We start from the raw sequence: 26,390 nt of genomic DNA on the forward strand, positions 1-26,390 counted from the left end.
TGTGACGCTCATCTCGCTTTACTAGCCAAGGGCACTGGCGTTTGTCCGCAGGCAGCTTCCGGGTCACGTGGCCAGCATGACTAAGCCGCTTCTGGCGAACCAGAGCAGCGCACGGAAACGCCGTTTACCTTCCCACCGGAGCGGTACCTATTTATCTACTTGCACTTTGATGTGCTTTCGAACTGCTAGGTTGGCAGGAGCACAAATGTGAGTACACTTCCCCAAATTGAAAAAAGACTCAAATTGTTAAGTATACTCTGCCCCAAGAAATCCTTTAAAAAAAATTTAAAAAAACAACCAGCACATATTAGTTAATGTCTATGGATTACACACTCTTTGTACTTAACATAGGAATAGGGTAGTTTTACCAATGTCATTTTTTGAAACCAGACTTTTGCTTTACCGGTAAGATATATCCATCTATCTACATAAAGTATAGGCAACTTTAGGCACATTTCTGAGTCATATTTGTGAATGGTTATGCTCATTTATAAAAAGCAATTATGGGGGCACCAATCTGAAATGGGAACTGTGAAGTAAGGAATGGGGGATATTACAAATAAGTCATTGGCAACATGTTTTAGTTTTTTTTAACAGAATGTATTGGATTATCTCCAGAAAGGTAAATTGAGATTAAACAGGAGGAAATTCAGGGTGGCGTTTTTACACCAATGATGTTGTGTGGCTGCTGCAAAAAACTTCCATGTATGAGATGAGTAGCGATCCCAGAACAAATACGGTACCCATCTGTGAGCACCCAGTAGCATGAGGTAACAATTAAGGTAGAAAATGCAGCTTATCCATCATGTGGATATGATCTATCCCAGGGACTATGTGGAATTTAATATTAGCATACCCTAAAGAACCCAGCAGCCATTTTGATTCAGCAAAATCTGAAGATCTATGTGCAAAAATATTGCTATAGTTACTAGGTTTGCAGCGCACGGTAGAGACAAAGAAAAATGTTGTTTCCAAATCTCATTGGGAATGAAAGTATATGAATCTGAAGCAATGCTACTATTTCCCCAGGCTATCATTTTCCAAAAGATACTTGACTTCAGAGACCCAATACTTCAAAATTTCGCTCATATAGCCCACAGATATTCCAATCTTTTAGTAATCCTCAATAGTTATCTAGATGTCTCTTCATTTCATGCGTTTGCTTGAACATTTAACATTTTCTACTTACACACACATAAACACACACAGAGGGAGGGAGGGAGGGGGGGAGAGGGAGAGGGAGAGAGAGAGAGAGAGAGATTGTGTTAAGACTGTCTAACATAATTGAAATTGCCATAGGGTTATCCACTTGAATAGATACAGGATAGATAAAATAAATAGGTATCTAGAGATATCTTGAATTTTCCTGAAGACAACATATGGATAATGCTCTCTTCACATTTCCTGTAACTGAACATGCAGTTAGAAACACATAACTTCCCTCTATGCTACAATTGTCATTTTTAATAGATCTGCCACATTTAAAAACAGATCTCATAGCAGCATAGCAGATCCTCCCCTCACATAGGCACACCTGAAAAATGTGTCTGGGAGAAATTAAATAATCTAAATATGCTAATTCCTGAATAAATATGAATTTCTTTTGTATCTATAGACATTTTAGAACAAGCCCATTTTTATTTTTGAGCCTTCAACATTTCTGGCAATTCTGTCTTTTTAATTTTACCATCTACACATTCAGAATATATTACCAACTTCAAATAAAATATCCCAAAATGAACTCTGTTTCTCATAATTTTAATGTAGGTTTATTTTTCTCTGTGTGTTTATATGATATTATATATTTGGGGGGGGGAATCTAGATCCCACATTCATATAGAAAAATTCTGTATCCCACATTTTTAAGATTCCCTTTGCTACAGCACTTGACATATTTTCAGTGGATATAATTCTCCCTCTCTAGGATTCATTTTGTCACCCAAATGGGTGGTGATGTCAGCTAATCAGAGCTATTGGTTTTCTTCACTATTCTCTTGAAGGGATGGGCTCATGTCCATGGGTCCCTTGCTTCTTTTTAACACAAGCCAGTTTTTCACAGCCACTGCCTACCACTAAAGCTGAGCCCAGTAGGACAAAAAAGAAACAAACTCCTGTTATAGGTGCCCAGGATGCCATCCTAAATCCCATTTCTGTGTATTATTGTTCTGGTGCTTCATCTACCTCATATGCAGTGGAGGCTGGTCTAATGGAATTACTGGGGAATGCCACCCCCTACTGAAAATGAAATGTTCTCCTCAAATCTCACAGCCACACCAACTCTCCTGTCTCTGCCCCCCCCCCCACTGTATACTTCCACGAACTCACATGAACTTATTGTCCTCTGGCCATTTAGCTCTATCTACCACTCCTAAACAAAAAGTACAACTATAGCAATGAGGTCTTCTAAGCAGAAAAACCAGGTGACTGATCAGGCTGTTAGAAAGGTAGCCCTAGGGCCTATCCATAGTTACCTTTCCTCCACGCTTTCCAGGCACAGTCCACACTTTAAAGCCCAGTGTCTGAGTTTTAATGGTCTAAGTGAGCCCCGGAAGGCCACATGAGGCCTCACCTTGACGAGTCCTAGAGCGACCCTGGTACAGATAGTACAAAAATAAAAATAAAAACCCAGACATTTTGCAAAACGTTAAAAATCACCTGGATGATTTTAGCTTTGAAAAGGAGGAAATGTCCAGGCATATGGCAACCCTATTTCTACCTTGCTCTAAAACAGAGAGCTTCAGCTCTGTGGCTGTCTGGATATGACTACACATCCTTTTCCAAACCTGGAAGATATTCTCCCAAATATCAGACATAATAGAGCTTGATTATGATTAGACTGATGTGATGAAGTCTGCACATAAGCAGACATTATTACTTCACATTTTCAGGACTGAACCATGCATTGCAAATATGTTCTGCTGTGAGCTCTGATGTGCCCTGGCTCAAATGAAACAATCATTTTTGGTCTGTTCTTTGGGACTACATAATCCTTTTAATTTAGGGGGGAAATGTTTTGGATAATGAGAAGCCGGATTGATTTGGGAGGGGGTGAGGAAAACTGCATGCAACTGGAAGCACATTTTCATCACATTTTAAACATTTTTGTGTTTAGCTTTTTGACAACAGATGTATAAACAATAAACGAATTCCAAAACGTACACATCATTTGGTACGACTTAATTTCTAAATAAGAGGTACAGTATGTAGTCAATCTTGTCTGAAAATCATGATTGAGTCCTCTTACATGGAAGCTCTTTCCTGTCATTAGATATACAGAGAAGAATTTGATGTTTGTTTTTTAGTGATGTTGATGGTGTTTTAGAGGAGACAGTGGTACTCTGTGCATGTGTAATGGCCAGTGCTATTTTTCCAGAAAAAGAGGTGCTGGAACTCAAAATGAACCCCTCCATTGTTCTCTTATACTGCCAATGGTGCCCACCTGAGAATTGTCAGAGCTCAGTTCTGGCAAGTTCTGGTTCGGTTCAAAAAAGCTCTTCTAATGCCACACTTTCCTAAATAAGTGCTATTGTGATGAAAACAGAAAGGATAAAAATTGCAACCGAGTCAACATCTTACCAGACACCACTGCTTGGCTGTGAAACAGGCAAATAAATCCAGAAGCCTCTTTGGGAAGTATAGCTTATTTTCAGCTTCTTTAGTTGTCTGTTCTGAATGAAATCGCTCCCACTTCACTATGGTTCGCTCATGGCCGATTCAAACATGCAGATTTGACTGGGTACAGCACCCACAATGAAGTCACATGCCAGGCTTGCTTTTCAGCATAGGACCCAAACCAGTATCAAAAATGTATAGACAGGGTGGCTGCTCTCATTACAAAATAAAATAATCTCCTGGGGCACAAAATGAGGTGAAAACCCCAACGAAGAGACTCTGCCTTTGAGTTTCTTCCCAGCCTTCTTCCCTTTCCTTCCAAGAACCTTTACAGATGCACCTGGCTCTTCCTACCCTTCGTAGGATTTCTCAATATAACTACCATTTCTCTCTCCAGTAGTCACATCACAGAAAAGCTAACTGAAAAGTTTCATTGCCATCCTGCCAACCTCTATACATGATACTGGCAACTTAATTTATTCCTCATTTTTGTCTAACAGAAGGCAATTTTATTAGCTGGGATCTGTCAGCTCTCTTCAGCCTCTTTTCTGCAATCGTATCTGAAAATGAGTTCTGGCAATGCAAATTCCTTTTTGGAATATAGTCTGTGGCTACAGATTTGCTTGGTTCGTTTTATCCATTGAAGGAGCCATTATTTCTACCATTATTCTTGCAGAGAACTGAATTATTTCATCTTACTGCTTGCTGTTCAGTTTTTCTAGATTATGTTGTACATGTACACAAATCAGCAGGCTTGAAAATGATGGGAATAAATTAAGTAATAACTTCATTTCAGAGAAAGCTCTGCCTTAAGATGGAACATAGTATAAATCAGGGGTGGATAACCTCCAGCCCACAATGCCTTTGTAAATGAGACCTATTTCCCCCCATTAAACTGAACTACCATTATTTTAGATAACTGACTTCCCTCAAATATTTAATATATATTTTGCAGCAGAATGTAATGACATTTTCCTGGAATGTCATTGAATGCAAATGTTCTGCATTACTTTATTTTTTTAAAACCGGCCCACTCAAGCTTCCTTTTATATGGTCCAGTCAACTTTTCTGCTGATGATGAGTTCGGTCTCAGACAAATGGAGGCCTTGCACTGATTAAGGCAAGCTGGTCCAACTGAAATTGTGTTTAGGATTATTCTTTCATCTGTTTCTCATGGAAGCCTCTTTTTCTTTCATAGTTTCAGCTAAGTCAAGGCTTTCACCCTTTGGAAAGAAAATGTGAAGCATCTATTCAGCTCCCCCAACCCACAAATGCAAGGGTAGGAGCAAATTTAAAAGGCAAAATGCATTTCTACAAGTGAAATGGAAATCTCATTAATTCAATATAACCATTAATAATGTAAATGAGGACACAAGCAATGGGCATAATTTATGAAAATAATAAATACTGGTACGGAGCTATGGATCTAGAAGCATTTAAGTCATAACCAGCTGTTACAGCATGCTAGAATACTGAAAGACAGGATAAATATTAGTAATAGATATTTAAAATTTACACATATTATTTGCAACATAGCTGAAAGGTTGCTATTACCATAAGTGTCCAAATGGCACTAGAAATCATGTTATGCTGTACCTGCATGACAGAGCTTTAAATCTAGGGCAAAGCAATTTTATCCATTTAGAAACTTACATTTTATCCATGAGTGCAAAGTGATTGCATAGCTTTTCACATATATTTATAAGGCTGATGGGAAACTACTGCTTAAGAGGCATCTATCTTCTATAAGTGAACAGGAAAATATGTAAGTAAAACATAATTTTTGGTCAAATTTCAACTTCTCAAGAAGAATAAACTTATTTTATCTGTTCAGTGCCCAGAAATATAAATGTAACATTTTAATAGACAGGTTTCAAACTGGCTACTGAACAAAGCATAAAATGCATTTTCATGTATAAAAACGAGGGGGGGGATATTAAAACTTTTAAATACTTCCTAATATAAAACACCATTTGGTTATCATTACATAACAAATAAAGTTTTCGCAGATCAGTAGCTAGCTGAATGCCTAAGTGACTTATACATATCAGTAAGTATAAATAATCAAAATACTAGATGGCTTATTTTACAGTCAGCTTGTGAAATGCTATTACATTTGTTCCTAGATCTTAAACATGTAATAATTGCTCAAGGTCTAAATAATGTGGCTTTGCCATAGTGATGGAATAACTAATAAATTTGCTATACATCAGCAAAAACCAGGAAAACTGTTTAATTCATATTTTAAAACTACAAACACTGGATGAGAATACTCATAACCAGCGCTTGCCAACCTAGTGCCCTCCATACACCTGAGACTAGCTGGGGGCTGGTGGAGGCTCAAGTCAAAACCACTGAAGGCCACTAGGCTAGGGAAGAAGACTGCTCTCGTTTGCTACCTAACGGCTCTTGCTTTAAAAATAGGAGGTCTGGGGGTTCCTAATGCTACTTTCAGCAACAAAACTTTACCCTTTTTGATTAAAGTTTATGAGAGCCCATTTGCCTGGAAGGGAAACCACACTTCACTTCTATTCATCACCTCAAGTATCTCCTGGAATTTCCCCCAACATTTTCTCCACAAAATTATTGCAATGTCATTAACATGGTTAGCATACACATCAACATGATGAACATCTTTTGACATAATCCATTTACAGCTGCTGTACAGAAATTAAGCTTTGCTTTTTCATATTGAGGATTGATTGTGTCTACCAAAGCATAAAACCTAAAATGTGATATTAAAACAGATGAATGTGGTTGTTCAGACTAAACAAAAAACAAAACCCAATACCTACCCAAAAGGATAGGTTACTTGTTTAATATAAAAATGTTTTTTTCTATAAAAAAATTAATGAAACCTGATAAACTTTTATTTTAAAGAGTACACTGCATGAACATTTGCCGCCGTTTGTCTTTAAACATGAGCCTAAGAAACATAAGAGAACTATGCTAAATTAAACAAAGCAACAAATCTTAATTGGTTAGAGGTAACATCACACTCTTTGCAACACCACTTGGAAAAAGAAAAGGGCCGCTTTGTCATGGCTTCACAGTTCCAGTTTACTAGTATAAAACATTAGATTTGAAAGGTACCTATCAAACAAGGTGGCTTTCCATTGATTCTACACTTTTTTTTTCATCTAACCCTTTGGATTAAATCTGTTCTCAGTTTCCACAAAGCAATATTCAACTTGTCAAGTACAAAACAAATCTGAGTCCATGATGTGGCATTCCAAAAAAAATGCACATAAGTATTTACAGGATGTTTACAATAACTTTTTGCAAATGTCCCACACACATCGTTTTGTAGAACTGTAAACAACTTGGTATTCTCTCAGTCTTTAAATCACGGCCGTGGTCTTTTAGGAGGTGGTGGAGGCATGAGTTCAGTGTCAGGATCCAGGTGATGCTTGCGGGTCTGTCCTGGAGCTGCTGCTGTACATTTTTCAATGAAGTCGAAAAGGATTTCCTTTGTCACTGGATGTCGTATGCTATTACACACAGCTGTCGGGGGTGCGGGGAGAGAAACACAGTCAAATAACTATGTGATAAAGTCAACTTTCCCTAAGTTGAATATAGCTAGTCAATTTAGGGCATCCCTCCTAAGCAGTAAGCCATTGGCACAGTCCACACATATTAATAAGCCAGGATATCATGTGATTTAAACAAGCCTCAGGGAGTCCAGGAGTAGCACTCCTGTTCCCCTCTCAGCCAAGAGATTGTATAAACCTAAATTTGGTTTCCTGTTGTCTGATTCTGCTCATTATACACAATTCAGGAACTATCGTTTAAAAGAAACAGGCCAGCTTTATATTCCATGTTTTGAAGCTGGCTTGTTTTGCAAATGACCTCTGTAGTAAGTTATAAACATTACATGTACAGTATGGAAGTACCCTAAAAGCAGTGTTGATCCAAATATTTCATGTTGAACAGAAAAATTACAAAGTTGTCATATTATGGAGTGAATCACACTCCCTTAATTACACAGGGTTGTATCCAACGAAGTCATCCCACTTACACAACTCCAGCCCATGAGTCCCCCAATCTGCTCTGGAGGGTTGAAAGACCCCCAGAAGAAATCTGGAGAGTGCACAAAGGAGGGGAGGAAGTGGACGTTCGACTGCATAAAGTGAAGTCCTCGCATGAACAGGACAACTTTGTTGGATACGATCAATAAGACTGATTACTACAGTACATATATCACAGTATCTATAATTCAAATTCCAGGCTGGCAAAAAGAACAGAACTATGAGAAAGGGACAAATAATGCAATGCTGGTCTTCTGAGGAAGACCAAATTCTCCATTCCAGTAGCAGCGGGCAATGCCCTCCCTGAGCGCTCATTTTGTTCCCCCACCATGTTGTTCTGTCAGGTGACACTGGTAGAGAAGAGCCCCACTGGTTCCAGCATGGCAGCCAGTAAACTACCACAGGTGTTTCTGCCACAATCAATGGTCAGTAGAAAACATTTTGGTGTATTGGAAGCTTTTCAATCTGCTGATCCACCTCTGCCTGGAGCAATAACAGCACAAAAGGCACAAAAGCTTGCCCCCCCCCTACCCTGGATGGCAGGGCCTCAGACGTGAGAGAGGATCTTCCACTCTGCTCCACACCTCCCTATCGCCAGGCAGGTATGATCTGCCCATCATTCTAGTTTCCTGGCCCTGCAGTATGATTTGCTATGGTGAACCACAAACCACAAAACGGTGAGATGAGGACTTACGGTTGAACTTTGTATCTGCTTTATGAAAATGTAAACACAAAGGATATCATTCACCTAACAAACAAGGGCTTCTGCTTGTGCAACAGGGCTTTCCCCTTTCCCCCTTGTGCCTCCTGAAATTGCCTTGGGAGTAGGGGTCATAAGAACTCCCAGATCAGTGACCTGAATCAAAATTTTAGGTCAGAATTAATTAATTGGAAGTATCCTTCTCATTAAAGAAATGTCCTCTCTTCAGGTGTGAAATTGGCATAGCAAGAAAAAGAGTGCAACTGCTGTTATGAATGAGTTGTGCCATTCTCCTGACTGTTGGCCCCAGCAATCACAAACTCTCTCACCTGTTTGTATATGGGAGTAAATATCAGTGAGCTCTAGCCTGCAAAGGCTTATGTCACAATGGAATTGTTAGCCTTTTTTGGTCCCAGAAGACACTTGCTGTTTTGGCTACAACAGACTAACATGGCTACCCCACAGGAATTTTTCAGTAGTTTCAACAGTATCTGAAATGTGCAGAGCTGAAATCCATTACTGAGGAGTTAATAAATTTGTGTCTAGTAGTCTGTCTGACACCAAGAATAATAGTTAAAATACCTATATCACACAAACTTGCATTAATTTTTAAAATTCTTATATATGCCTTGTGAATGAAAGCTGCTGCCTTGCACTTTTCATAATGTCCTTTTATTATCTGAAGAAGAATTAGAGTATGTCACAGTCTCATAAAGGACATACTCCCCCCACCCCTGCAGCCTTCATTTGTTTTGTTCCCTATTGTTTGCATACTATTTTGGGATCTGAAAATTACAATTTCTCCTCCTAATTTAGTTTTCTTCCATCTGGTGAACAATGATTGCGCCATTTTGAAGAGAACTGAAATTATCAAGGATTTATGTTCCACAAGTTCAGCTTATATAGTACATTCATGTGCCAAGCTACCTTTTATCAGTGGAACACAACCCAACTTTGTGAATATGCTTTGTTAGTCCACCCTAGACAAAAATGGTTATTTTAAAGCCGTCGCAATTCAAACTCAAGTTGTGAACTCAAATTTTAACCAGTGTCATTAAAACATTGATGCTATTAAAGCAATTTAGCGGAGTATAAAAAGTCCTTGAAAAGCAAGGCAAATATAAAATGCTGAGATATTGGGCCAATTATTGCACTCACCCATTGCAGTGGTGTAAGCATTTGGAAAGCTTTTGTCTATCCGTTGTCTCATGAAGACCCAGCTATTGTTTTCAAACTTGCATTCTATAATCTTATTGTCATATTGTTTCAAGTCTTTTGTTACCTGTTTTATAAAATAAATAAATAAATAAATAAATAAATAAGATTTTTACCTTTGTCAAAGAAGGAGGAAGTCAAACATTTCTTTCTTAAGTGAGGATAATCAAAACTACCAATGCACATTTCATATAGTTATGAAACTTTTTTCCAACATGTACAACATACTATGGATATTGCCCCGTCCCACCACCAGCGAAAGATGAAGGAGTTTTGGGCAAGACCTGGAAGTAGCTATGTTTGGCTCCTGCTAGCAAATAGACATAAGGGTAGAAACAGCAGTACTATCCAGATTACAAGGGAAAGCCTGAACATCAACCCGCACTCCATCTCATAGAATTGCAGGGTTGGAAGGTACCCCATCGATCATCTATTCCACCCCTCTGCAATGCTGTTGAAATCGTTAAGAACTGCACCAGATTATGTGGTAGGGGCATATTAGAGTTCATCTGCTGCAAAGTGAGCTCTGCCCTGAGAAAATGGAAAACTCCTGGATTCCTGAGTGGGCACATGTATCTCTGCATCATCCACAGGCCCCCTAAAAGTCTCAGGAACACCCAGAAACACAGGGAAGAGACTGACCATTACTCCCCACCCAAATCCCCAAACTTCTGTTGTTGCGCCAGAACACGAGACAGCAGGGCATATGAGAGGTCATCTCCTGAGTCAGATTTAATAGAAAAGTAGAGCTCAGCATCATCAGCATACCGATGCCTTGTGCCCTGATGGTTGTTTCCAACAGCTTCATATCTAGATGTTAAATAGCATTGGGGACAGAACTGTGTCCTGTGGTACCCTGCAGCTTACACTGCCAAGGTGTAGACAGGCAGCCTTCCCAATGCTATTCTCTGGTAACAGTCATGCAGGTAGGAGTGGAGCCACCATAAAAGAGTACCTCCAACTTCCACACCCATGAAGACAGTCCAGGAGGATGCCATGGTATCAAAAGCCACTGAGATATCCAACAGAAGCAGCAGCAGGGTTGCACTCCCCCGTCTCCCCCTCAAAGGAGTTCATTTGCCAGGGTGGTCAGGGCTGATTTCATGCCAAACCTGGCCTAATGTGGTAAGTTCACTGGGCATCAATATCACTATGACAGTGAACAATTTTGCCCTCGATGCCTAGTGTTTATCACAGTAGGCTGGTTCCAGTGCCCCACTAACTGAGGCAGGTAGTACCAACTTTTAAACCACTCAAAAGAGCTCTGCTGGGTATCTACTTGAGTCTGTGATAGAGGCAGCAATGTGGACCGTTTTCTGCTTCCATCATCACTATGTGATAGTTGTGGTTTTGCATTCTAATCACTGTTTGATTGGCTCTGAAGTTTTAAAGCTGTAGTTGCAGTGGTCATGAATTGTGCCAACAATAACTCCAAGGGGTTATAATGAAGACACATGGGGGGGGGGGCTACAGGCAGCAGGAGCGGGAGAGGAAGGGGAAGTTCTGCTGCACACATGGAACTCTGTGGTGTGAACTGAACTTCAGTGTTGGATAAACGCTAACTGTTTTAAGCTATAAATACTGCAGACTAGCAATGAGATAAGTGGATCAACCTGGCACTGGACCTTAGCACTGTCAGCATGCCCCTAGTTTCAAAGCCTCAGTGCATTATACTTCCTACCTTGTACCATTCTACCATTTTCACCCCTACTTTCTTTCTACTGTGAAAATTTCCCAGTGTCTTTACATATCAAATGAGTACTCCCCAGGCTTTAAAAAAAATATCATTCATTACTTGCCAACCAGAGACAGATATATATAAAAAAATTTTTTTACTATTAAATGATTCAGATAACCACTTAAGCTCACTAACTTCCTTTTCATTTTGGGCACCATACTCTATGCATGTTATTAGCCACTGCAAAATTTCTGAGTAACTATGGCAACTCCACTTGTTGAGAACATTTCATTTTTCTTAACAAGAACTTTGTTATGATTGGGTCCATCGCCACTTGATGAAATATTTGATGTGCTACAGTTTGAGAAAAGAAGAGCCTAGACTGAACAGTGTATTTCAGAAGTATTTTTCCTCACCAACAAACAATAATATTTCAATTTCACTAGCATTCGTTTTGATCTATATTTGATATCAACACACAAGTAAATAGAGGATTTTGCTGCTGAATAATGTGAGCATTATTTTGTTCTGAAAGTGTGTTACAAACTTCCAAATCATTTTTTGTAGGGTATAGTTTATTATTGACTTCATTTCTGACCAAAATTGTACATGATGCACAATTGAGAGTCTGGTTTAAAATGTTATTTTTCTTCCCTTAGTTCTGCTGGCCAAGCTTCCTCCACCCCAAAGAACCAAAACAGTAATTTACTCAGCAGGTATTAGGATTGCTAAATTGATTTCTGAAAAAGGAAACTGTGGAACTTTATTTTTCTAGGAGAGGTGATACCATGAGAAGCATTTGGCTTTTACACAGCCATGAAGTTACTACAAACCCAGTTTTGTAGAATCATTCTCATCTTGCTTGCTTGATTAACTCCCTGGTGTGTCTATCTTTCCTTCTCAGTAATCCTCCTTTGTACAGAACATTACACATTCCTCTATGTGTGAGGAAAGCATTTTTCAAACAGATGTTTCGCAACCATGGACTCAGCTAGCATAAAAGTCACACTCAGGAAAATACAACATCCTTTTCTAATCCACAGTGAATATGTTTAAACACAGGAAGAAACTTGAGGCTGTGTAATGACTTGGAAATGAATATTAACTGGCAGTGGCTGCCAAATAAATTTGGTATTTATATACATTTTTTCCTGTTGGAGTGGGAAAAGGTTGTTAGTGAACCACCTGCTTGATGGAGAAAGAAGGGGGTGAGGGAAGATACTCTGCTGCAGCCAAAGACTTTCACAAACTAGAACTCTCTGTAAGGCTTCGTCCTTGATCATTCTTGCAGTGTTCACAGGATGAGAATAGCAGAAAATTATGTGGTTGCTCTATTTGACTGTGACAATTAAGCAGTATTAACTATCTTATGTACTATCTTGCTTGGCCATTCATTAGCAATCTGGAAGACAAATCTTTCCAGAAAATGCTAACATCTGCCAGTGCAATGGCCTAAATCCATTTTCCCAACAGAAACTGCTGATCAGTTTAAAACAATAAAAAGTTATCATAATTACTCTGAACATGGAAAGAGGGATGGGAGGAGGCAAGAATAAACACTGGGCTAATTATACCCTGTATCATTTTAAGTGACTGCTATCTACCATATCACTCACTTATTTTGCAAGCAGTAAAAGCAAGCAAGGTGATAATAATAGGTTAACGATATAATTCTATACATGCCAGTCTAAAGAAAGTCTCAGTTGAATTCAAATGGCTTACTAGTACCTAGTAAGCAGGTATAGGATTGAAGCGACTCCTGCATGATAAACCTAGTGGGAAGACAAAGTGATGCATGGTCATTTGCACATGTTCAGAACCAATTCAACCTGTCCTTTTGCACAGGGAGGACAATTAGACCATTCCCACATGTCTAAGTTCTAGTGATTAAAATCTACCTGTATAGCAGGACACATTCAAATTGTGTGCTACTACACTGCTATATTTCCTCCAAAAAAAACATGAAGCAGCTTGGGTCTTCTATTTTGGTGAGTTAAGGGTTATTTCAGCTACAGAAGAAATCTGAGCAATTCTGTGAATTTATTTTTCAAAGAATTGGATTTCCATTTACTTCATCCTGCAGTTATCTGTTCGATGACAGCAGAATGATCACTGTATGAGCTACTGCTGGTCCTGCAGTAGTGATACACATCTAATGAAGCCAGAACTGGTAAGGCTAGCAAACCTGCATTTCTGGGGTAGCATTACCATGCCACAACTGGGAAGATTCGCCTCACAAATCCTCCTTAGTAGCACTGAATTTACATGCTCTCGTCCTCTGAAAAGTACCTCACACAATGTTGAGGAGGACTTGTTGTTGTTTAGTCGTTTAGTCGTGTCCGACTCTTCATGACCCCATGGACCATAGCACGCCAGGCACTCCTGGAGGACTAGGTTCACACAACAATAATCTCAATAATGTCAGAGCTCCTAGAAACTAATGAAACACGTACTTGGCAGGAATAACTAAACAGACATAAAACTCTTTAGCTGCCTAATTAGCTAAGGTAATAGCTAATGGCAATCAATTAGAATGTTGTCCTAAAATTGTTCTTCAAATTGCCCCTGCCCTAAAAATTACCTCAATTGTTTAATATTGACCATAAGACTACATGGCTACAAAAATTAAGATGAGGATTTTCTTTGCAGCAAGGAGTACGCAAAACTACCATCAATTTTAGTAAAAATTACCTCTGGTAGGTTCTGTGAAAAATCAGAGCCAGTGTGGTATAGTGGTTACAGTGTTGGACTATGGCCTGGGAGACCAGGGTTCCTATCTCCACTCAACCATGAGGCTCACCGGGTGACCTTGCTCCAGTTACTGTTTCTCAACTGTTTCTCTACCTCATAATGTTTTCGTGAGGATGATAAGATAGGGAGGGGGAGATGCTATATGCCACGTTCTGCTCCATAGAGGAAATGTAACATATAAATGTAACAATAAATAAGTATGTGTTATTATTAGAATTGCTGCAATTCACCCAATGTTTAGCAGTTTTCTTCATGTACAGAGAACTTCACCTAGTTTGTCCACACTATTTCCTACAGGAGCAATGCATCTCTTACCATACCTTTTATACAAAAAGGGATCTAAACTAGCTTATGCAATATATTTCAGTGAAATAATTCTGCCATGGTTAGGCCATGGTTTAGCTTAGCTTGATTTCCCGACTAGGACTCATGGTTATGCTCTCTTCTTACTAACCATGAGCACTTGTAATTTTAAAAGACATATAATTTAATTAGGAAATTTTGAAATAGGAAATCAAGATTGTGGCCTTAGGACTGCAGCTTTAATGTATCAACCCAGTAGTAAACAGCATGGATTTCTATCCTTTTCAAGAAAAAATCATCCACAAACAGAAGAAATAAGCAGAAGAATTAGTGTGGATTTCCACTACACAACTTTCTATGAAATTATAGTTCAAAGACATATTTTAAAAAGAAATCAAATCTCTCCCACTAACACAGGAACAGGTAAACAACTATATGATATGTCTGCAATCTACCGGGTATAAGGTGGTATATAAATTCAATAAATAATAATAATATTCACTAATGAATCTCTTCACCGGCAAAACATCTGCCCTTCTCTCGTATACAAAATAATTTTAGTCAACTAAATTGCTGCTTCTACTCATTATCATCCCTCTTTGTGATTTACTGAGGTCTTAGCCTAAAGGCTACTTCATTAATTATATTTTAAGGGTACACATAAACACATTACCAATGAACATGTCCAATTCATGAATTATATTCAGAATTTGTCAAGGAAAAGGGAAAGGTTTGAGTTTCCCCATGAATATCCTTGATGGTTGCACTGTAGAGTAGGTGAAATTCCCTTTGTAAAGTCTGTAGAATAACTATATATCTTTAAAAAGTCAGTCATCACACACCAGCAAATGATATGAATCATAGACTGAAGCAGGGAATAATTAACATGAGTATTTTGGCACTTATTCTTAACTTACTAACATACCATAAAACAGTGAAATGCTAGGTATCTGAAAAAGTACTTTTCCACTCTGCCTAGCTTCTAAACAGCTAGCTTTATTCAAGTTTTTAAAAATTTAAATGAGAATTTAACACTGGGAACAATTATGCTAATACTGCCAGAAAATGTGTTTGCTTTGTTAAATTGAGCTTCAAAAGCATTTCAATTGAGCACACATTTGTGATTGCAAGTAAGGCCTATTCTTATATCCATTCAAAATGTTTACTTTATTACAGCTTATTACAAATATGCTGTCTAAAATGCAACAGCATGACTCTTCAATTTCTAGTCCATAATTTTATGATAATTGCGTGTAATAATATGCATGGGTCGACTTCCATGCCTAACAAAGCCCCAGATTTGTGTGATAGGAGCTCTGCTTTCCCCATAGCACAATATTCCCTATATAGGAACATTCTTCAATAAAAAGAGGAAGATTTAATCACATATTTTCAGTTTCCTTTATATTATCTCATCTGGGTTGCGGCACACTAAAAGACCAAATGTGATCTCAAAAGGCAAATTATGGTATATTTCCAATAGCCAGTGTTGGCAACTAAGAAATATGTACTTTATTAAATACCTAGTCACATAAACGTTACTAGGAAACAGATCAGGAACAACTGCAGGCTTATTATTTCAAAATGATACCATCTGAAGGCATATATTTCATTCAGCGAAGATGCAAATTATATTTTATGAGTTGAATTTCCATTTCACTCTTGTATTTTAAAATGTTTTGCCATTTTTGCCTTTGGCTTGCTCATGAAGCCATGGCATTTCCCCCCATCATTCTGAGAAAGTTCTCACTTTTCACTCTTCAAACTAGAATATGAAAAGCAAAGCTGCTCATACATCAGAAGATCCACACAGGCAGGAAGCCTTATGAGTATCTTGAGTGCCTGTAGTCATTCAGGCATAGGGAGGGCCTGATCTTTCCCAAGAGAAAAACCCTACGGGTGCAACGACTGCAGGGCACGGTTCCGCAGCAGTTCAAGCTTCATTCAGCACAAGGAAACTCACCATAAGAAGCCCTTCGAGTTTACTAGCAAGCTAGCCACCAAATACATCAGAAGCTCCACACAGGCAATGGGACAATGGGATAAAACAAGGAAGAGAAGATACAACACTGCCTTGGATGGTGAGGGAAAGCTTCTGCCACATATCACAACTTGTACCAGAGAAGCCACAAAGATGTTGGACACCATGAACTCCGGCTCCCTGATTCCTGCAGAGAAGACTTATTCTCTGTGGCTCCATGGCCAGAAACACAAACGCACTGCTTGCACCTGAGGAGTAGCAGCTTGAAGCAGTGAATGCTTCACAGCAGGGTGGGAAACTTGTAGCCCTCCAGGTGTTGCTGGATCGCAGCTCCCATCATCCACGACCATTGGCCATGCTGGCTGGGGTTGATGGGAGTTGGATTCTGACAGGGTCTGTGGGGCCATCTGTTCTCCATCCCTCCCTGCACACCCATGGACTTTAGCTACACTGTAGTTCTTGGAGTGCATCTTACTGCGCAGATTCAATTCTAATAGATGTCCCAATATTTTCCTCAAGAGGCAAAAAATGGACAAAATTTGTGCAGTTATATTTTGGGGAGATGGGTTTTAGAAAATAGGGATTGCCTCTGAAAGGTGGGGGCAGAAGCCCAAAGTGGGTGGGGCAACATATGTGATTTTTTAAAAAAACACCTTTGTTATTTAAATAATTAAAATAATTAAAACAGCAAAATCATAGATTCTAACAAATAATGTAAATGAAGGCATCCATTTACAAATACTAACGGCATTACAACTGAAAGCGGCATAAGATTGAACATCATTAAACTTGGCTAAATGGCTAATTAAACAATCTATAGTCTTTTAAACTGGGGGTATTTTTTGTTTGTTATTATGTTTTGAGTTTTTGTGTTTTTATAAATCATCCTGTGATCCTCAGATGAAGGGTGGTATAGAAATTTTAATGATGTTGACGATATTATTATTATTATTATTATTATTATTATTATTATTATTATTGGTGTGTGCTTTTAAGTCCTTAATTTACATGCTAATACATGCACCTGGGTGCTTTTAACTATTCAGTGGCCTAATAAACCAAGGTTTAAACCAGGCATCCCCAAACTTGGGCCCTCCAGATATTTTGGACTGCAATTCCCATCTTCTCCGACCACTGGTCCTGTTAGCTAGGGATCATGGGAGTTGTAGGCCAAAACATCTGGAGGGCCGCAGTTTGGGGGTGCCTAGTTTAAAGAATCATCTGCCAGAGATCCCAGCTTAAACTATGTTTAATGTTAACCATGGTTTAAAGTTATGTGCACAAATCAATATATATATGTGGAGTTAGGATTTTTTGTTGCAATATGCTTCACTTTGCACTAACATGGAACTGCATTTGCTATTTTGTTGCCTAGTCACCCAGTTTGGAGAAATCCATTTGGAACACTTCACAGTATCTCCCTGCACACACACATTTTTGCTTTTTTAAAAAAACCAGCCTAAATGATTTGGTGAGTTCTGTAAACTTGGTCACTACAGTGGACCAAATGGATTTTATATAGCATATATAGTACATAATATTATATTTGAAGGTAACTTTTATATAGCATTTTGAGACTGAGGCATAAACGAAAATACCTCCCATCAAAACTTCTATCAGCCCCCAAATGCAAGTTTGCAGCTCTACAAATCAGCAAGAACCGCAACATTCCAAGAAAACAATAAAGCTCATGAATGTTTGAAAACATCCACCCGCTGAAGTACCGAAGAATATATATATCAAATGTTTACAAATGTTACATTGCTAATATATTCCATGGCTGAGAAACTTTGGCAAATATTTTTTTCAACTTTAGTAGAGATACAAGTAAGCAATCACAAGAGGAAGTGAGTACTAAACTCACAGAAACAAAAATTTGTAGTAAATATTATTGCAACTAAGGCAACAACACAGTGTTCACTGCTTCAGAATATGTTAATGAAGGCAAAAAAAATTGCACTGAAAGAGTTTGACCAACACACACAGAGAGACAGTTCAGTTCTCTTACCTTAATTTGTGCAAAAGGAGTATCTAAACTTCCAACATAAAGCAGTCCAACATTATGCGGAAGAAGCCTAGAAAAGAAAATGCATTTTAAGAAATGTCTATTCAGCATTACATGCATTGCTAAGAGCAGTAGAAATGACTACCGGTAAATAGACATAAGAAAAGCTGGTTTCTTAATAATACAATACTCCTGTTGCTGAAAGCAAGTACTGGTAATGCAACGGTAAATCAATAAAATATCCAAGACATTTTTAACAACAAGAATGTCAAAATAATGACGCATGCGCGCGCACACACACAATCAACACACTGGAAAAATGATTACATTTAGTGGAATCCCCCCTTCTCCCTTGCCCAAACTGTTCTGGGGGGTTGAGGAACCCCCTGGAATACAACTGGGGGGCCACAGGGGAAGAGGAGAAATCCTATTGCACAAGGCAGGTGTTGTCCACTGTCATCAGCACATATGCTGATTCAGAATGCACAAGATGTTCTCTCTTATTGTGGTGAATACTCCTGCCTCATGAAGTCTCACAAGTCATCTAAAAATTAATACTATAGACCAGGGCAGCAAATGTCTGAAATTGTATAACTTTATCTTCATCATTAGTAACATTTGAGTTTCTCACCAGTATCTGTAAACATGCAGTACAATTACAATGCTAACATTGACATAGATACAGTATTATAGGTTTATTACAACCCAATCAATATTAGCTACTCAGCCTGAAAGCATTAATTCTTTATCCAGTTTCTAGCTACAAACAGAAATGTCTTTACCAAAGCAAAAAACCATAAAAAGTTCCTATCAACATTAATTTTTATTTATTTTTTGGCTAGTTAGAATAAGCTTGCCTCTATAGATTGCAGAAGTACCATTTTAGCAATAAGTCATCTCTAAAACTTTGGATGCTTTATTTTGCTAAGTCACTCTCATAGTAATACATTCATTAGGACAGTTTAGAATATTTCCCTAAACAGTCTTTCCTCATCCTACCCAGTTGAAGAAGTTGCATTTCTTTTTGACAAAATAAGCACATTGTGTCACATAAGTGCCATTTAAAGATCTATTATTTCAAATTACTTCACAAATTGAATACTGAAAAGTGCAACAAGTCAGCAGTCGATGCTCTAATGATCAACATTTCAAGATAACTTAAGGTTTGATGGACTTCTGCAGAGGGCAGTATTTTCCTGAAAGGGCGCACTCATACATGTTTTGTATGAGTGTTTTATTCAGCAATCCAAAGCATAATATTAAATAGTTTTTTTTATAATAAGGAAACACCACAAGGTTTACTTCTCAGTTACAATGGTTGCCTCTTCAGTTTAAGACAATATTCACAGGAGATCAGCATGAACACTTGAGGTTGATAACAATTCAAGTTTAAGGGAAATTGTAATATCATTGTTTATTATTGATAAACAGAGGACAGGTGTTCGTTGTTATTTATTTAGATGCACCCCTGGAGAGTTGCAGGTTGTTAACAGGAAGCAAATGAGTATGTGTCATAATTAGGGTGGACATTGCCCAGATGTTTTCTGCAGCACTTTTAAAAATGGTTTAGTATTGCCATTTGCAGTCATTTGAACATTTTCTATAAATATAGGCCAGTTGGTTAACCTTTTCGTCAGTTATTGTTTCATTTTTATTACAGTTTGTGAAATATGTGAAAAATGATGCCTAGATAATGCTGTAGCATGTCCTTACCCGCAACTGACAGATTTCCTATAGTGTGTTGAGCATTTTGTTCCGCCTATTTATAAATTATTCAAATAATTGATCTTCTCTTATTCCTTTGGGATGGGATTGTGCAGCCTAATCGCCACTGCTGTTAGATTCCCCCCCCCCCGTGAACTCTCAATTCTCTCTCTCCATTTCATCTCTTTGTAAAGTTGTTTTTATCCAATTGAGGATTCGGGATATGGAAACTATTCATGGGGTTTCCACAGTATTTAAAAGTGAGTTTGGACTGACACATTTCAATTCCTTTGCCTCCTCTCTAGTTTATGAATGAGGTAATAAAAATGCTTTTGAAAAAACAGCATTTGAAATCTTCCGTATCCTTGTATATTTTAGAAGTATATTCTAATATCGTCCCTTTCTCCTGTCTCCCATGACTCAATACTTTATTCATCCTAATGGCTACGTCCTCATAGTTTATATTATTCTAATCCAGACCTTTTTCCTTCCTCAGTGCAAATGTATCAAGATAAATGTATTTGTGCACATGCAGTCCAAAAAACCTGTAGGTTTTGGCTGCAGTGTTGAAATAAGTTTTGCTATCTGTAGCTCTGCCTTTTGTGTAAGTAAAGTACTGTTGCAACATAATCCTTTGCACAACTTCTTCAAATGCAAGTCTTGTATATATCCACTTGGCAGCACACCCAGTGCATTTAACAATGCCATGTGAATCTTTTGTTTTTAAGGTCTTGTTTTAACTTGCTGTTGCTGTCCCTGTTGGAAGCCTGCTATTTTTGATATCGAAAGCTCTGGTCCGCTTTCTCCACTAGCCTGTGCTGCTCCAAAATTACAGAAAATATTATGATGCAGTATGTGTCATTTAGGAACAGATTCTTAGGTAAGAGCAGGCATAGGCAACCTTGGCTCTCCAGATGTTTTGGAACTACAACTCCCATGATCCCTAGCTAACAGGGCTAGTGGTCAGGGATCATGGGAGTTGTAGTTCCAAAACATCTGGTGAGCCAAGGTTGCCTATGCCTGGGTAAGAGGAGGGTATTCTAGGGCAGGGATTGAGAAAAAGAAACACAAAATTTGATAAGCTAGTGGAGGTGAAAATCCCATTAAAGCAAATAGAATATTTATATTAGAGTTGTCGTGCCATTCACGCAAGACCTTCCACTTGTGCAACCAAACTTCCCCTCCCTTTCTTCTCCCCATGTCCCTCCCCAAAATCTGCTCCCAATGGATGAGTAAAACCCACAGGGCTGTGTGAGGCTGCTGCTTCAGGTGATGGAAGCCCTCACTGATGCCCTGTGTTCTCCACCACCAGCATTGGTGTTGGGCAAAACATTGCTGGGCAAAACCATGCCAAAATCACACAAAAACTTGTGAAATGTTCAAATCCTGCCTGAAATCAGCACTTATTCTGGTGGTGGGATGGGCAGCGCATATGGGAGAACGGTATAGGATTGTATCTGGGTATACCGTGACACCCCCTCCCCATTTCCTGTCTTAATGAGGCTCACTTATGAGTTTTCAAATCTTGGACTAAGCAGCTTTTTATAAACTCATTTTGTTCCACATGCACTGACAAGGACAATCACTTTGAATTTAGGGGTGCTTAAAACACCTAGGAAACCAATTCAGCTGGAAAAATATGGAATAAACTGCTATATTAGCATTACAACAAATATCCTTCTAAGTTTACTGTGCTTTCAATTAGATAAGGAAGAAAAGAGAATAATTAAAACTGAAATGCTACATTCACTAACCAGGAAGTAAGGCCCACTGAACTCAATGGATCTGTTTCCGAGTAGACACGTACAGAACTACACTGTGAGATGCATGCAAAAAAAATTATCCAAACGCATGTAAACAAATAAAATGCACCTATCAGATGGTGCCTGATAACTGATTGTTCAGTTTGGTACCATAATGACCTCATTGTACTTGATTGAGGACTTCTACTTAATTTAAATTATTCATAATCAAACTGTACTACAGAGAAATTGCCACCTCAGACATCACCTCAAAGATCTAACTCACACTGGATGATAATAAACAATTTCAATCTTTATTTTTTGCTTTAAAACTGGTCAATGAGATAATAATTCATATTTCACTTGGCCAATTAAGATTCCCTTCTCAATATTATCAGTGAGTATCATAAGTAATCAGCCTTTAAGGGTATTCACAGTATTGTGCATTCCAATTTGTTTCACACCACTGGAGCAAAACAATTTACATTCCTCATTGCAGAAAGACTCTAAGATGACATTAATTCCCCAGCTAAATGCTGGTCCAACCAGGTCACTTGCTCTGCTCTGGGATGCTATAAAAGCAGTAATTTGTGGCCTGTGTGTTAATAATGTTGGCATGGGGGGGGGGACCCAAAAACTTTGGGAAACGGCAAACTCAGCTCAATTAACGAAATGATGCATTTAGAAAATAAGCATGAAAGTACACAGGCAGTAAAAAGTCATACCCTAATCCATTGCAAAAATGTATATTTTTATTCTAATTGATATATAATCTATCTAGCACTGAATCATTAAATTATAGCATGAGCAATACAGATGGAAACCCATTTAAATCCATAGCACAGCCCACACCCCTACATTAACAAAAAGTAGTTTTCTTTAACAGGACAATGAAAAAGAAAAAAGCATTGAGTGGCTAGTCACTAAAAACATGCACTTTCAGAAATGTACAGGCTATAACTAAATCTGATACTTTGTAGGAACTTATTTAAAACTACAAGATAAGAAAGCAAAATGTATTTTTATAAGCCCAATTTGACACCAGACGTTAAAATCCTAAATTGCTAAGTATAAAATAAACCTTTTCCCCATCTGAGCTGGAAAACATGGACATGCACTTTAAAAAATGTTAAAGATACTGACATTGTTGGCACCCCCATCTAAGGAGGTGAAGCATACCTTCCATACTAGTGGGGGGATCATTCTCCCACAGCTATCCAACATTTGTCCAGTGTGTCTGAAATGTTAAGTTTATTTTTAAAATTCCACATACTCAAGACTGATTTGGTTGCATTCTTCACTGTCTCTTCTGCTTAATTATACACTGCAGTAGTGAACAAAAATGCTAACAGGTTGTTTACTGATGCAAGTTCAGTAGTCATCTATGAGGTAGTACTTGTGCCCTTCTCTTGAGGGGAGAGTTCTCCCTTTATACATGCCTCAAGAGATAGATGACATGAACCTTTCTGCTCAGTTCCTACAGGGTGCACAGAGTGACCACTCAAAGATCATCACTTGCAAGGAAGAAGTTGTTTTTCTTCTTTGAGTGAGAAGTCCATAATTGGAGCCTTAGGTGCCAGATCCCGGGGTTGAGTTCCAAATACTACTATGTGTACGCACAGAACCATATTATTATGCCTTTATCATAGCAAAACTGGTCCCTGAGAATTCTGTAATATTTTGCAAAATAAAAGGTTTACAGTGCTTGAACAGAAGCAGATATTCTGCAGCAATAAATGAGTATTTATCAACAATTACTGTTTGATAAGTTTTGTAAAAGAAAATCATTTCAAATAATTAAAACTAGCTGGTTACGACGTTAAACATTCACATAAAAAATTGAAGTTATTCCAGTTCCTATATTACATACACATATGTAGTTTAGCACTAACAAAAACAAGTATATGATTTTTCACATTCATTAGAACCACTATTCAAGATCATTTGTATCCTTCTATGACAAACCTGCAGTTTATTAGGCTAGCTTATTCCTACCACTGCTATTATTTTAAAGAAACTGACAGTTTCTTTCTTCCTTTCCCTAATTTGAATGAAATATCTTCCACGTAACTCTGCCTTTTCATCATGTCAAGGTACACACTTGATTTTGGCAGACCAGAATATAACTTTTCTAATTTTAAGACAAGTAAAAAAGCTACTTGGGATATTGCAATTTTAGCAAACTTAAGAATCTGTGATCTCTATACATGACCTCCCCCCAAAAGGTTATTAAACAAGAGCATTTCTTGCATAGCTCTAGAACAGAATGAGCAGATTCTTTGCTGCTCTAGCGTATCAAATGCTAAAATGATGAGCCCCTCCACTCACACTTTCAAAGCACCTTCCCATAATTATTACAGAATGCTTCTTTGTGCCCATCCATTAAAGCCGAGTGCATCCAGCCATCCTTTCCCAATCCTTCCTTGTACCTTGAGAAGGCCAACTTAAAGCCATTGGCAGGGCTTGAAAAGAAATCCACAGAGCCTAATGCAATATCAGGACTAAATAAATAAATCACTATTCCATGATTGCCTTTCTACCCTCATCCTGAGTGAAAAGCCTTTTTCAGCATGGGGGTCAGACTCCCTTGTGGCTGACCTTGTGGCATGACAAAAGTGGGCAGGGCAAAGTTTTTGACTTTCCCCTTTTCTCTGCAAGCTTCCGTGTTTGCTGGGTGTGCCTCTAACTCCTCTTTAAGCTGTCTCTATCCTCCAGATAGGCTTGTTCTTTTCTAGTGTAAGAGCTGTGGTTGCTTTTCCTTTGTGAGCCTTGCTGTATTTGCTGGCATTGATGATGTAGCTACTCAAAAGTGGCTTTCTAAATTTATAAATTCTAAATTTCTAAATTAACCTGGTACAAGGGAAAGCTTTGTAAGAGAAAACCTGAGGGGGGACAACTGCGACAGCAACACATAAAATTGCATTGCTGCTTGGAATTAAGCATATGCTTCCTCAAGGCTAGAAATTATTTGGAACCTACAAAAAGTCTGAAGATTTGCTAAAGAGGAATCTTGAAATGACTCTTGTCTCACCCAGCTTCCTCATCTGTAGCCCACTTGCCTGCAACACACCTAATAGTACACAGTCCACTTATATATAAAAATGAGGCTAAAAATAAGATGAATGGGAAGAGTTTACATACCCTTCTCCACCAACTCTTGTTATTTTTAGACGAAAATCCACCGAATTCAGACTGGGTGGCTTCCATTTCAAAATGTCATCACATCGTCCCGGCTTGTATTTCTTAAAAAAAAAAAGAATAAAAAATTAAAGGAATGTTGCTTTGTTTTTAAGCCAGCACTTGATAGCTTGTCAGATATTTCAGTATGGCCATGTCTATACTGTAACATCCCAAAATTCATGCCTGGTGCTTTAACATGAAGCAGGAAGTAAACAGACCTACTAGAAGATGGCAACAAGCTATATGGGATTTTACAAGCCTCTTCTGTAAAATTTATGTTGCCCCTATGATTCTTCTTAATCTGCTATTTGGGGATCAGTGCACACAGTTGTCAGGTGGTCCAAACAGTCAGACGTACTAAATGAATTAATGAAATGACTGAGTTGCCCTCGCCCTGCCAAACCCATTAAGTTACTAAGCAAAACATGATATGGCTAACGATGGATATTCATACCTTTATCCCAAAGCTGGTTTGTTATAAATGTAACACAATATGCGATTCAGAAAGGTAACAGGATAGTAGTAGTAGTAGTAGTAATAATAATAATAATCATCATCATCATCATAATAATTTATTATTTATACCCCACCCATCTGGCTGGGTTTCCCCAGCCACTCTGGGCGGCTTCCAACCGAATATTAAAAACAGTACAGCATCAAACATTAAAAACTTCCCTAAACAGTGCCGCCTTCAGTTGTCTTCTAAAAGTAAAATAGTTACTTATTGCCTTGGCATCTGCTGGGAGGGCGTTCTACAGGGCGGGTGCCACTACCGAGAAGGCCCTCTGTCTGGTTCCCTGTAACCTCACTTCTCGCAATGAGGGAACCGCCAGAAGGCCCTCGGTGCTGGATCTCAGTGTCCGGGCTGAATGGTGGGGGTGGAGACGCTCCTTCAGGTATACAGGACCGAGGCCGTTTAGGGCTTTAAAGGTCAGTACCAACACTTTGAATTGTGCTCAGAAACGTACTGGGAGCCAGTGTAGATCTCTCAGGACCGGTGTTATGTGGTCCCGGCGGCCACTCCCAGTCACTAGTCTAGCTGCCGCATTCTGGATTAATTGCAGTTTCCAGGTCACCTTCAAAGGTAGCCCCACGTAGAGTGCATTGCAGTAGTCCAAGCGGGAGATAACTAGAGCATGCACCACTCTGACGAGACAGTCTGCGGGCAGTTAGGGTCTCAGCCTGCGTACCAGATGGAGCTGGTAGACAGCCACCCTGGACACAGAATTAACCTGTGCCTCCATGGACAGCTGTGAGTCCAAAATGACTCCCTGGCTGCGCACCTGGTCCTTCAGGGGCACAGTTACCCCATTCAAGACCAGGGAGTCCCCCACACCTGCCCGCCTCCTGTCCCCCCAAAATAGTACTTCTGTCTTGTCAGGATTCAACCTCAATCCGTTAGCCGCCATCCACAAATTATATCTTCTAAAGAGAAGAACAGGGGTCCCCAAACTACGGCCCCCGGGCCAGATGCGGCCCAATCGGCCTCCC

At 38.8% G+C, this 26,390-nt stretch overlaps 1 protein-coding gene across 3 annotated transcripts in view; it reads right to left on the minus strand.

Annotated features, from left to right (window-relative positions):
* Nucleotides 1-1,287: 1,287 nt before the first annotated feature.
* The window catches only part of RNGTT (RNA guanylyltransferase and 5'-phosphatase), a 119,003-nt gene continuing 93,900 nt past the window's right edge, over nt 1,288-26,390 (minus strand). For all 3 annotated transcript variants that reach the window (XM_035109415.2, XM_035109413.2, XM_035109416.2), the window contains 4 exons: nt 24,861-24,961; nt 18,277-18,343; nt 9,499-9,622; nt 1,288-7,116 (listed from right to left, as the gene is read on the minus strand). In XM_035109415.2, coding sequence (XP_034965306.1) covers nt 6,959-7,116; nt 9,499-9,622; nt 18,277-18,343; nt 24,861-24,961 — 450 coding nt within the window. In that variant the 3' untranslated portion in view covers nt 1,288-6,958. The remainder of the gene's footprint in view (nt 7,117-9,498; nt 9,623-18,276; nt 18,344-24,860; nt 24,962-26,390) is intronic.

The sequence above is a fragment of the Zootoca vivipara genome, chromosome 3 (genome assembly GCF_963506605.1).
Source record: "Zootoca vivipara chromosome 3, rZooViv1.1, whole genome shotgun sequence".
Lineage (NCBI taxonomy): Eukaryota > Metazoa > Chordata > Lepidosauria > Squamata > Lacertidae > Zootoca > Zootoca vivipara.